At 37.5% G+C, this 13,945-nt stretch overlaps 1 protein-coding gene across 6 annotated transcripts in view; it reads left to right on the top strand.

Annotated features, from left to right (window-relative positions):
* The window catches only part of adamtsl7 (ADAMTS-like 7), a 37,763-nt gene that overhangs the window by 2,551 nt on the left and 21,267 nt on the right, over positions 1-13,945 (top strand). For 3 of the 6 annotated variants that reach the window (XM_044096218.1, XM_044096209.1, XM_044096243.1), the window contains 4 exons: positions 1,924-2,243; positions 3,624-4,044; positions 5,069-5,171; positions 6,262-6,398. In XM_044096218.1, coding sequence (XP_043952153.1) covers positions 1,924-2,243; positions 3,624-4,044; positions 5,069-5,171; positions 6,262-6,398 — 981 coding nt within the window. Of the gene's footprint in view, positions 1-663; positions 1,752-1,923; positions 2,244-3,623; positions 4,045-5,068; positions 5,172-6,261; positions 6,399-13,945 lie in introns of those variants that run through there. The other 3 variants (XM_044096228.1, XM_044096251.1, XM_044096236.1) reach the window with 3 other exon arrangements.

Raw genomic sequence — 13,945 nt, 5'->3', positions numbered from 1 at the left:
GACAAAAATAATAAGGGAGGGGGAAGTAGTTCAGTTATTCTTGCTTGACATTGACAACCGTAACATGTAGAAGTGATGTGGAATTCGGTGTGTTTCGGGTCACTTAAAACAAAATATGGCGATCTACACACACCAACTCTGACAGATCATCACTAGAGTCTGAACAAATGTTTAAATTAGCTAATCAACCACTGATGTGTTAGATTAGCGTATAGCAGCAGTAGCTAATCTACTGCGGTCACTTATTAATAATCGCAAAATAATCATCAGGCCTAAAAACATGACACTGTAACGGACTGAATATTCAGTTTTTTTGTGTGTGTGGGAAAACTTTGAGTGTTTTTTGGCGTTGAATCCCGATGTGGCGTTATTGTCAGTTGCCATGGCAACGAGTCTGCGTGTAGTTAGCCGACACAGAGTGGGAAAAAAGTGGTTTTGAGTTGTTCTTCAACATCTTTTCTCCGTTATTTTTTCCCTTTGTTCTGGCACATATGACCAAATTAAGAATACCCATATCTCCAAGTTTCATTTAGTTAACGGAATTGTTCTACCATGTAGAAGAATATTTTTTCCTCCAGCGTTGTGCGCAGGCGCGAAATTTCCGGATGTAAAATTAACATGTAAGGGGTCAATCATAGAGTAGGGCATTCTGGGTAAAAACAAACGAACAAGTCTAGTGCTATCTGGAGAAATGGATTGTGGACTTTTACAAAGGACAAAAGAGAAATTTTACAACTGCTAAAATCTGCCGCCACTTCACTTTTGTTCACATTTTGTGAAGAAGGAAGTTGAAATCAATGTATTTTCAGATTTGTTTGTGTAATTGTGTGTAATTCCTTCAGTAATTCTTGGTGCAGCGCCACCACAGGCACTGCAGAAAATGGGTTGCTCAAAAGTGTTTGGATCGATTGGCAAGTGAACCAAGCCAGCTGAATATGTGACAAATGTTGCAGTTTCGGTCTCTATTCAAACTGAGTCTGTCAGACAATTATTAAAACACCTTTACTTTATGTAGCCAGTAAGATTACATCTTGAGAGAAGCTCATTTTGCTCGTAATGTGTGAACTTCTGAGAAGTAGTGAGTGCACCCAAGAGACGGAGAAGGCAGGCGTCAGCTGTCATACAGCCACCTCTTGAACCCTGCAGGAACAGAAACCCCATGGAAGAAGCTCATGTGTGAAGCTCTGTGACACATCTACAGTCCCTTCAGTTAAAAGTTGGAAGGCAGTTTGTGCTAAGTTGACTTCACGTGCTTCCACTTGGAGTCCAGCTGCGTGACCCGATACTGACCCAGAGATGACAGTGGCATTGAGTTGAAGGAGCCAGGAGCGGGGAGTTCTGAGGTCTTGCTGAATAGCTACCCAGGCTGATTGACATCCGAGGAGCTTTCTGCCAACTCCCCCTGCCGCTCCTGTATTCTCTTTTCATCCTATAAAACTCGGTGGTCGCTAAGTTTTTGCCCAGAGAGGGTGATGTGAATAGAGACAAAGTGCTCCTCAAAAAGTAGGATTTCCATACATAATGCCGGTTTGGCACTCTGTTCCTCAAACAGTGAGCTCACTGATCGCTGCTAAAACGTCCCTGGCGCAGTTGCACAGAAACGTAGAGTCAACAGGGAGTAATTCAGGTAGCCAATCAGGGATAGGCTACTAATAGATGCTGGCTAACCAGCCAGATGAGGGTTTTATTACACTGAACAGAGGTCTGCTTCATGTGCAAGGGCAGAGAGGTGGCGGATCAGGATATTCATGGTGAGGAGATGAGGTCACTGACTTGAGCGTTTTTCCAAACCAAGATCCGCAGAGATTAAAGTCTTGTTGATGATTGCTTCCCATGAGTACTTGGCTTTCACATCTAAACCTGCTGTCCCACTTTTTTGCACTTAGCTGCTTATCTAATATAAGCTCTTTTGTGTCCGTACAGGTGCCTCAGAGGACAGAGTCACAACAGGAGTTCAGGGCAGAGTACGGGGAAATTCAGGGAGCCTGGGGTACCTGGGGCGCCTGGTCAACCTGCTCCCGGACATGTGGGAAAGGGGTACAAGAACAGGCGAGGCCCTGTCTTCCTGTGTACACTCAATACCCCGCCAGAGGAGCTGCCGTTCAGCCCCAGCAGCCAGGCCATGTCATTTCAGCTTTGAAACCTGCTGCTGCTCCACGCCACAGTGGTGTCAGAGCCTTCAACAGCAGCAGCAGCGGGGGAGAGCTGAGGAGGGAGAAGCAGAGCAGGCCAGCCGAACGCAAGTAAGAAAACTGTGTGATCACAATCACATAAAATTGAAACCATTTTACGTCTTTCCTGCTGCCACACTGTTCTCTTAAATGAATGAGTGATTAACAGGCTTCTGTAGAACAGGATGGCATTTTAAGGATACAATGCTCTTACTTCACCTAGCTCTGCAGGAAGCCTGTCCTGAGACACTGTATACAGGACATAGTATGCAATCATCATAATGCCCTTTGAACATTCACACAATTTGTCTTAATGTATATTGGGATTCTAAGCATAATTATCTTTGTGTTAATTATGCCTTCACATAAGAAAGGCATAATTGTAAAGGTGAAACTTTTTTTTTTTTTTTTTTTTTTACAAAGAAAAATAAACACAGCCATCAGATGTCTCCTAAAAAGTAAACAGACTTATTCGGTGCAATTTTATCTTTATGCAAATGTTCTTTGAAGGCAGACATTGAGAACATTATGGAAAAGTTTAAATAAGTGTTTGGTTATCCATCCATTGCCCTCGCCTACTTGTCCTTGTAGGGTTACCGTGAGATTGGTGCCAATCTCATTGGGTGAGGATTGGGGTACACCCTGGACAGGTCACTAGTCCATCACAGGGCAACACAGAGACGCACATTACAGACAACCATACCTAAGGGCAAATTAGAGTGATAATTTCATGGAGCACAGTTCATTTAATCATCTAAAAATGGAAGATGCCAAAATTAAAATTAAGACCTGGCCATTCACCTGGGATAGCAAGTAGAGCATTAATCAGAGAAGTTGATAAACACTACAAATGACTTATGGTTGCCCTGGAGGAGCTGCAAAGATCTCAACTCAGATAGATTAATTTGCCCACCGGAGAAGTTTTTGTGTATTACAGATCTGTCCTAAATTTCTAAGCATATGAAATATCAACTACTAAAAGAGTTTTTGCTTTAACTTCTATGTTGCATCGACTGAAGACAAGCTGTCTCAAATGTCAGGAACATTTAGTACACTTGGCTTTATCAAGCTCATGTATTTGTTGGGATGTGTGCTGCATGCTGAGCAGCCTGGTGTAAAAGTGACTCTTTGGAGCTGTCGCTGTGGGTCATCTGACTGCCTTCCAGTGGAAAGCCAGTCTTTTGTAGTTACAGTCAAAAGTTTAGCCTGTGTTTGGCAGCTTGGTGGCCTCCTTCCTGTCAGGCTTGCCTTTAAGCAAATAATGCTGACAGCTGAAGGAGTTGTTTTTAGTTGGACTCCATGTGAAAAAGAGAAAAAGCACATTGACATTTTTCTAGAGACATATTGGTGGTTTTTTAAAAGCAATTAATAATTCTACACTAAATCTTATTTTTTAGATAAAATGTGTTAATTTTGGAATAAATGCATTATAATCTACATTTATTTTTCCAGGAAGGTCACCCACATTGTCCCAGGGAAGTATGGCTATGGACGAACACCTCATGTGGCTCCACTGTTAGTGGCTTCAGGCAGAGGCTCAGCTTCCCCTCGCCTCCACAGACAAAAACGCTCTCCTGCTGCTAACTCCCTCCAGGCCTTTCCTAGAGGGTACACCGACCTCAGATCACACAAACTGGATGCCTCCAACAACCTCCATCGCTTTACCAGGCCATATGTGCATCCCAGAACTCAACATCCCAGGAATAACCAACTCTGGACTTCCCTTTACCAGCCTGCATCCTCTAACCAGGCTGAGGTCCAGACTGGGAGTCACACCTCCAGCCACCAGCTGCACAAGGAGAGACCTTACAACCCACTGCCTTCATCCTTCTGTACAGGGGAGCATGCTCACTACAGGATCTGCAACAGTAATGTATGCATGTCTGGACTCCCACAATAGTAGGGTTAGGATTTAGTTGAACAAAGTCATGTTTTTGAACTGTGTGAAGAAGCCAGACTATCCAGAAAAAACATGTATACATGGTTAGAACATGCAAACTTTAAACAGAAAGTCATATGACCCACAAACGTCTTCTCTGTAAGTCAACAGTGCTAAAATCTGTGCCACCAGGCCACCTTGTGTTCTCAAATATGCCTATAAATCAAGAAAAAAATAAGTTATCCATCTGACCTAGCACCAATGCTGTTCTATTCACAACCAAGGCTTAGCTTCAGCTTGTTAAATTGAAGTAGATATTAGAGATATTAGAACTAGCGTTGACTAAAAATACAATATGGAGACCTGTGTTCTGTTGAAATCCACTACACACATTGTTCCAGTTAGTTTTTTTTAAGTTATTTTATTTTCTAAGTTTATCTTTGATAATATTTACTTTACTCTATTCATAAGAAATGTAAAATCAAAATAAGATTTTATTTTAAAGCCATTGATGCTTACCTTATTAGATTTACTTAAATCTGAATGAATTATGCAATTATTTCTATTGATTGTTCTAAAAAGAAAAAAACAAAATCATAAAGGGAAGAACAGAACACCTGGAATCAAAGAAAGGTTTTATGGTGCAGGAAAGACAAACAAGCCAAACGTTTTGAGAATGTCAGGAATTAAAATAGAGTAAAATAGAAACCTGTGAAAAAAGATGATCTATTAAATCTATGAAAGCCAATTTTCAGTCAGCCACACCACTTCTGTGCATTTAAATTAGTGGGCAATATCTAGGTTTATATTTTCCTCCTGTTAAATCAGAGGAAAAGCTGAATAGAAATTTGTTCAGACTTCAGTGAGATCTAATTTCATGAACATGACCGTGAACTCCAACTATTTGTCAGAACATGACAGTAAGAGCCAGCAGTTGTTACTGATGATTTTACATGTGATTTTACACCCTTACATGGGAAAGTTAATGCTTGTTTGCACGTTCTCTTGATCATTTCAGGATTGTCCTCCATCCAGCAAAGACATCAGAGCAGTTCAGTGTTCCTCCTACAACAACCAGCCTTTCATGGGCAGACTCTATAAATGGGAACCTTTTAATGAAGGTAGGCTTCATTATTATAATTATTTCTGCCCAGTATACAGTTTGTGGTAAATGGTAAATTGCCACTTGTAGAGGACCTGATGATTTGCAAGAACTTCTAAGGGCTTTAAACTACATTTAGTCATTCATACTCACATTCATACTGATGGTGTTATGCTACATTTTAGCCACACCTACCCTAGAGCAAACTGCCAATGAATTGGCGATCACCACCAGCAGGCAAGGCTTGAATGAATTGGTGAATGGCTGACTCTAGTGTGAAGTTCTTTGGGGTCCTCTGGAATTAATAAAGGACTATACAAGTGCAGGCCATTTACCATTTCTGTGATCTATGTTTTCAGTTAAGGTGGATGGCTTTTCTGTTCTCAGATGACAGATAGGACGGATCTGATTTGTTCAAACCTTGTGGCATTTTTAATTCCCCAATGCTGCTTAAAACTTCTCCACAGTTTTATTTTTGACCTTTCTGTGGAGTCACTTGGTCCTAATGGTGCTGTTTGTTCACTACTGTTTTCTAATTTTTTACTGAAATCAAATCGCATACAAGTTTATTAATTATTTATATAATTATGTAATTATATAAATAATTATATAATTATTTATTAATTATGTTACTTCTAAAGGTGTTGAGTAAAATTTCATTTAGAAGATCTGAGTAAAGGAGTATACAAATACATGCCACACTTTTCAGACCTTTATTTGAAATAAACTTGAAACCATATATCCACTTGCCATCTTCCTCTATGCAATTACTCCTACTAATTATGGTGGTTATCACACAAAATCCCAATAAATCCCTTTCTGGTTTTAACCTGACAAAATGTAAAACAAGTTTATCTGTGGACATACTGTAAAATATTCTTTTAGTTTTATACTTTTGTGTATTATGTTTCCCTGTTAGAAACCATTTGATTTTTTTTTATCAAACTCACGTTAACAGACTAAATGAATTACCTTGTTTTCATCAATGATACCTCAAGTCTGTCATTGTCTTTTATACTCTGACACTGTTTTCTTTTGCTAATTCATTGTGTGAAGCCATCATGATCTCAAAATATCTATATGTCTCACTCTTTTTGATCTTCTCTCAGTTCCTGGGGGGCAGCATTGTGAGCTAAACTGCCGGGCCACTGGGTTCAGATTCTACGTGAGACAGTCAGACAGGGTGATCGATGGCACGCCGTGTGGACAAAATGAGACAAATCTGTGTGTGGCAGGACGATGCGCGGTAAGCAATCTTCAGTTGCGACCAGATAAGCTGTTCCCTTGAAGCACAGAAATGTTTGGTTTCTCGTGGATGATGGTTGCAGTGCATGTACCTAAAAGTAGCCATCATTATCCTGCCTGGTATTTTCAACCGGACTCTTTTATGCTGTTGGTGCTTCTTCTTTCTTGTAATAAATCCTTTTCTTTGGACTTTGTTTTATTTTTTTTTAAACAGAAGAATGCATTTCATAAACAATAAAAATAGATACTTTGGAGTGTAATAATGGCTGTGAACAGGAGAGGGCAGCACAGCGTAAAGTAGGCTCGCTCTTAGTGTTGTTGCCAGTGATGGTCAGTGGCATTTCTAACTGGCTTTTTATGTTTTGTGAACTTTCCTGTTCTTCTAATCGGGTTTTTAAAGTCAGAAATGTGCAAAAGAAGCAACAAAGTGCCGTGTGATCACAGCGCTGACCTTGCTCTGGACTCTGTGTTTCTCATGCATTGTAATCCATCATTAATCACTGCGGCATTAAGATTATATCAGGCTAGTGAGGCTTTAATCTCTGGGTTTGGATTTAATCACTTTTCCACCACTATATAACACGTTCTGCTGCTGCTTCTTCACAGGGACTGAGTTAAGTTTTTGTGAGTAATTGGGACAAAACAGAAAATTATTAGTTTGAGTCAAGATGTTGGACATTTTTTTGGTACAAGTCCAAAGCTCATAGCTCATTATCAAAAAATCATGATCCTAACCTTTTCTTGCAAAAATTAGTTTTGCAACAAATTTTTTTTTTTGTTTTCTTTTTGTGTTTTATAATGTAATTTTAGTGTTCTGGGTAAAAACCAAAAGGTTCCATGCATGCCTGAGTTTATTAATGCTATTTGTGATATTTCAAAAAGTACACAGGTTTTTGGTCTTAAATTTTTTAAACAATCTACAAATACAATCTGAGAAAGCTTTATGTTCTAAGAATGAACAATAATTCCAACTTTTGTGAGAAAAGGGCAGTGTGTCTATCTTTTTGAAGCATGTAGTTGTATTTAGCGTGCATTTAACCAGGAATTACATCAATAAACCACATATACGCAGCTAAAATATACAGTTAGGAAATCAGCATTTCACAAGTGCTATTAGATGAAACATTCTTGACTTGTTTTGGCCATTTTGCAAGGAAATCAGTTTTGAGGCAGACATTTGGCACACACCCCAAAACAACATCTTTTAATGAATGTAAGTCTACAACTCAGGTGGGCTAGTATAGCCTTGTAACTTAAATATACCAATGGCTCAGTGTAGAATTAGATGAGTACTTAGAACATTCAGTTTAGAATGACTTAAATCCAATTAAAATCTTTGCAAAGCTGAGCTGAAGCTATTTTGCCAAGATCTGGACTCAGCTGGAATTACAGCGATAGGTGGTCATACAAAATATTGACATAAAAGCGTTGAATACTGCTTTTTATTTGTAAAACATTTAAAAGACTGTTTCCTTCCTCTTCAGTTATGGACTCCTTTAAGTCGGTTTGCTACATAAAAGCTCAGTAAGACACATTGAAGTTTGAGGCTGTGATGTGACAAAACAGGATTAAGTTGAAGGGGCATTAGTACTTTTACTGTATGTCTGTATATTGGAAAAGCTCACACTGAGGCACTGACACCATTCTGAATGACTGTGCGTCTCTGACGAATAGTGAAAGAAAGGTCTCTTTATTGTAGCTCTCTCACCCATTTTTGACTTCCCCTTTAAAGCCAAGTGAGTGAATATGAGACTTGTGTTTGTGTTTTTAAAGGGCAATCACTGACCACACACACTTCACTGCTGGTGATGTTTGGCCCACCTGAAATTAAAAATCGGTCTTCCCTGGACTATTGCATACTCAGTCATGGATTTCCAGCTCAGTACAGTTTGGGAAGGAATGATGAAATAACAGAAAATCTCATATGATGGCAGAACTTATCATCAATCTTTCTATTCATAGTGCTGCCTTTAAGTATTAATGGTCTCTTATTATCTCTATATCACAATGATAGATGTAACAATTTTCAGAATTGATTTAGTTGTATTTTTATTTGCCAGTGAAGATGGATAAGTACACATCTATTCTCTTGGTATGCTGAGATCTCGGTGATAGTTTTCCTCTCTGACTGGCATGTTTCCAAGGATCCAGAGAGCAGCTCAGCCCAAACTAATCAAACAACCAGAACCTTGCTTCACTTCTCTTCTTTGACAGCTGCATCTGTTTTGTGCATTCTCTTCTGAGGTGGGCAGGTATACTTATTAAAAGAGGGATGAGTGCTTTGATTAACAGCCTGACTGGCACACACTGTTGGAGATAGCTTAATATATGCCATGACAAACCCCAGCTGCTGGCTCACAAGTCTGTTCATCATTACACACTGCAGATGGTCATGTGTTTATGTCAGTGGACACGAAGAGACAAATCCAGTCAGGTTACTTTGCAAACAAATTATCTTTCCAACTAATCTGATTGAGGTGCTTGCTGCACTTTGCTTTGGGTTTCATACAGTCACATGAAGATTAGAGACAAAAAAGGTTTCAATCTCCTCATTTTGAAAACTACTGTTTCTATCAAGACACATGCTTCACATTTTCTTATTTAGTGTTCGTTATGTTTAATGGTTAAATTGTTACAAAAAAACTGATTGATTTTGTGTCATACTCATACAATAAAGATTGGAACTTGTCCAAACTGGCATCAACAGGTTATACCCACATTCTTATACCTGTGACAGGTGGCCAGTCCATCACAGTGCATGAACAAATGACATCTGTAGCTGTCATTTAACTATTCTCTTTAATTTGCTCTAAATGTGGTTTCCAACAGAGTTAAAGATTTGTAATCACATAATTAGTTTAGTAAACTTTCAATTTTAGTACATCACCACAATGTCCCCAACACCATATCTTTATCCCCCCTCCCCCTTGAACAAAACATGACTTCTTAATATAAATTTGTTTAAATTACGTTCAATTACTCTTTTCTTGTTTTCTATTTAATCCTCAACAAATTAATTTGAAATCACCTGTAAGCAGTTTTTGATGGTGGTAAAAGCAAACATCATGTAAATTACTTGAAAGTATCTTGAATCCCAGTATTAAAGTTTCTGGATACTTTTTTTTCAATATTATTCACACTTTTTAAAGAAGCAGCAATTCTATAAGTGCTGTTATATTTTCCAGAAGTTCTACCACAGCTATTAGATATGATTTCTGCACACATATCTATGGTTATCAAATAATTTATGTTTTTTTCAGAAATATAATTTTTTTATATAATGTCTCAATTACCAAGTGCCAAACATCGTTTAGATTGCTACAGGCTTACTGTCAGCAGCTGCGAGTCACACTACAAAGAATTTAGTGTTCAGTAACAGTGCCATTAAACTGCCTTGTAAAAGTAATTGCTTCAGTATTGGCAACAGATTGCAGCTTGGAAAGACACAGAAACTCACTTAAGTCCACTGGATTAGATTTTCTGTAAAATTCCAATGTTACACTTTGTTTCAATATGACTTGCTGAATAAAATTATGCATTAGGCTCTCCTTTTCACTGATGAGGTGTTTGAATCTTTGCTTTGTGCAGAAGCGATCATTCTCTGGATACACTTTGATAGGTCAGCTTCGACTTTAGAGCTGAGACCACTTGCATCATGACGTTAGAGATATTGAAACCTTTGATGATGCTTCTGTTGCAAATTATAGTTGAAGAACAATTGGGACCAGTTGATGTTAAGATGTGTTGGAGATAACAGATTAATCTCTCCTTTTGGCTTCAACCTCTTTAGCTAATATTGGCCCTTTATGTATTCTCTTGGACTCAGTGTGACCTGTCCTTCTCCAGCAGGCTCAGATATTCCATCTCTGTAGGTCAGACACTTGTTTTCCTCCCACACACCTCTGCTGGTCTCTTTTCCAGCTCATAAAGTCCTTCTTTGGGGGATAGAAGAGTGTTTAACCTTGTGAGCCGGGCCTCCTTCTGGCTGAGAAAGAGTAATGCATCTACAATTGATGAGATCTCCATGGATGTTCCTGAAGTTGGCTTCACATTGTTGCTGCACTGAATTCCCTTAAATATACTGTATTTTACAATAACTTTTTAAAAACATTTAGCATTTTGTCACACTATGTTCTGTAGTTAACTGGGCTGTAGAAATCTAAAAATAGTGGATCAAAAAGCCAGTCATCCTCCCACCTGATGGATGTGGTTAAATAGTCAAACTAACAACTAACCAACACCTTATCATGCTGTGTGTCGCATCATTCATGCAATATAAGTTAAACTTTGTATATAATTCAAAATAATTCAATTGTATTCTATTTTAATTCCATTTAAACATTCAGTGTAGATTGTGATATTATGATTTTTACTTCCTTTGGTATTTATCAAAATGTAAAAAACAACTTCTATTTCACATTCCTAAACTCATACTCGAACCAAGATTTGCTGACCATAATTTATTAATGATGCCAAGGACAGCACTGGGGCTTTGGAAATTCCTACTGGAACCAAATTATATGTCTGGGTTTTTTGTGAGTCTCAAAACATAAACTAAACTGAAAAATTATTCAATTAACAGAGATTTTCTAAAAACAGAACTGGACATTCTTGAAATCTGCATTATTTTTGAAAACACAAAAAGGAAGCATTTTAAATGTCTTTCTGGCTCCTGGTTGGTCTTTGTTCTAGTGAAACAAACCTGGTCACATTTTGTGGTTGAAACTGTCTGACTTTTATTCTAACAACACAAACTAAACAGTTTAAGTTAGAGAAATGACCTCGAAGTTTTTTGAGTGTGTGACACCATGTGTGACATTATAATTACAGAAACAGCAAATGTCTATGGACTTCCATTTCCTGAGCATTTTTTGGCAGGTCAGCTAAATCCAGCCCAAATCACTTGGGCTATCAGCACAAACTCACATCCTCTTCTTCAGACACAGGAAGTTAAACCTAAAAGGAATAAAACAGGAAACAAAATCAAAATTTGTGATGACAATACGCTCACATCTCTGAATTTTAAACCGAAATGACACATTTTCCCCAAGTTTTTATCCATTTATTTATTTTTTTATTTCATGCACTCAAAATAAATTAATGAAATAACTAACAAAAATATGAACAAAAAGGATCTGAAAGAAGTGTAAACTTATATCTTCCCTATTTAAGTAAAGAGAATATTTGCTATTCAACTCAGAAGACTATTACAGCCATGTTTGAAATACCCAGGAAACACATGCACAAAAAATACACATGCACAAAAAATACACAACAAAACATAACCTAATTCAATGCCATATCGCTTCTTCATAATGTTTTTCATTTTTTTTAAAAACAGAAAGAGATTTAAATTGTTTTATCTAACTGTCGAAATAGCTTGATGCACCTTTAATTGAGATTCATCTTTCCATTGTCGTACTTCTAAATCTATAATTTTTCAGTTTCTGTTGAATTATTTCGCTGTTATCCTACACATATATAATGTCACTTCTCAATATTTGTGTTGTGCACTGTGGTATTTTGGTTCCTCATCTTTTTGTTTCTGTTTATTACCTCAGTAACTCGTACTTAAGATCATTTTCATTTAAGGTGACTCCTGACCAAGACACTAGTTAGCTGTAACCTCCACAGTGACTTATAAGAACATTCTTTACAGATGTGGTTGTACATTTAGTACAGTGCTGACAGTGGTTCTTTTCAGGCAGATGATTTTTGTCACTAACTAGCTTGTTGAGTCGCTGTTAATAGGCCGTGGAGATTATTTTTTTTCACCTCATCAGTTTGTTTGGAATGTTTGATGTGGACTCCATTCCAAAAATTTGGATAAATTTTAATCAACAATTTGATGTGTAATGACGACAAAATGTAATGTTGTTGACTGTGTTCTGTGACTTTGTATTTTTTTTTTTCTATGATGTAAAGCATTTTGAAATGTCTTGTTGCTGAAAAGTGCTATACAAATGTGGAGCATGTTGAAGCACATTGAAAATTTGCTGCAGACAATCTGAAAAGCACTGGAAGAATATAGTCTGGTCAATTAGGACTGAAGTTGAACTCTTTAAAAGTCATTGCACACACAATGTTTGGAGGAGAATTGACACTGGGTAAAGCAGTGTACCAACAGTGACATTTGGAGGTTAGAACATCATAATTTGGGATGCTGCATATTTAGCATAAGGTAAGAGTAGGCCTCGTATAATCAAAGAAAGGATTAACTGGAAAATGTCCTGGGACAGTCTTAATAAGAAGCTGACACTAAACAGGGCTGGATTTTCGGCGAGAAAATTATTCCAACCATGCAGCCAAGTACTCCTTAATCACTCCTTAAGATGCATTCAGCATAAGGTTTAGTTAGGTTGCTATCAACATCTTTCTTCTATTTGCATAGTGACAAGTGTTAAGTAATCAAAAGCAGAACACTTTTAACATTAATAGCCTTAGCTAATTTGCAATGCATGTTACCAGGTGAGCATTTAACAACGCAAAACTATTAAAACGATAAAACAACATAGCAAGGTAAAATGTCATGCACCTGCTTTAAAAAGGTGTGCCAAGGGATAGTTAAAATAAAATTTTGAAATAAAAATGTGAACATGTTTAATACTGGTCCTGAACTAAATGTCTGCCAAATGTGGTTCTCAGGGCAGGAAATTAGACTCAGATTTCTTTCTTTCATTTCTGTCTAAGGCACCTTAGTTCTTTAGTTTGTTTTTATTAGTTAGTTTAGCTGGGACAATGTGCAAAAATATTCATATTAAAATAAGAAGTTTTGCACCAGATTAACTTAATCATGTTTCCATTTGTAGTCCCTTAGGAGGTGGGTTAATACAACAGTCTAAAATCATACAAAATACATTTAATGTCCACACATGTCTTGTTTGCAATGATTGTACAAAGTCATACAAAAATTACCACAATTAGACAGAATCAAATGCCTTAATTACTGTTTTAATTTTCAGTGCTGACACTGCTTGCTTGCTAATGATGCTTTCCTGGCATTAAAGGAAACGTCCTTCAGGTCAGCAGAAAGTTTAAGTCTTTGTGGGAGTTTGTTCCATTCTATAATCCCTTTAAATGAGAAAGCTGTCTCTGCAAATGCTGAGCTATGTTTTGGGTTTTCTGCAGTCGTTACACCTCATGGACTTGGAGCTCCTGGTTGTCTGCTCAGAGCAGAGCTGGACAAGGTTTTCCAGTGGTGAAGGAGCAGTATTAGTCACAATTTTAAGGATTAAATAACACTTTATAACACACAACTAAATGCATTAAAGTGTAACAGTTTTTATTTTCCTAAAATTTGACAGTGATGGTATCTCTCTCTCTCTCTTTATCAAGCACTTTGTTGACTTGGCTATAAAAGCTTTACTGTTTTTTAATTTGCTTGATATCACCATGAAATACTCTGAGTAATGTGAGAAAGTACCATTGCTTTCAAATATATTTTTGCAGTGTCATGAATCATGTGGATAAAAACAGAAGTATTAGAAACTTTTACATATGATTTTTGAATGTAAATGTTGGATCCTAAACAAGTTCTGTTTATTACAA

Source organism: Gambusia affinis, linkage group LG02, assembly GCF_019740435.1.
Source record: "Gambusia affinis linkage group LG02, SWU_Gaff_1.0, whole genome shotgun sequence".
Taxonomy (NCBI): domain Eukaryota; kingdom Metazoa; phylum Chordata; class Actinopteri; order Cyprinodontiformes; family Poeciliidae; genus Gambusia; species Gambusia affinis.
The sequence above is the reverse complement of the archived record's forward strand: the minus strand, read 5'-3'. Positions and strand labels throughout refer to the sequence as shown.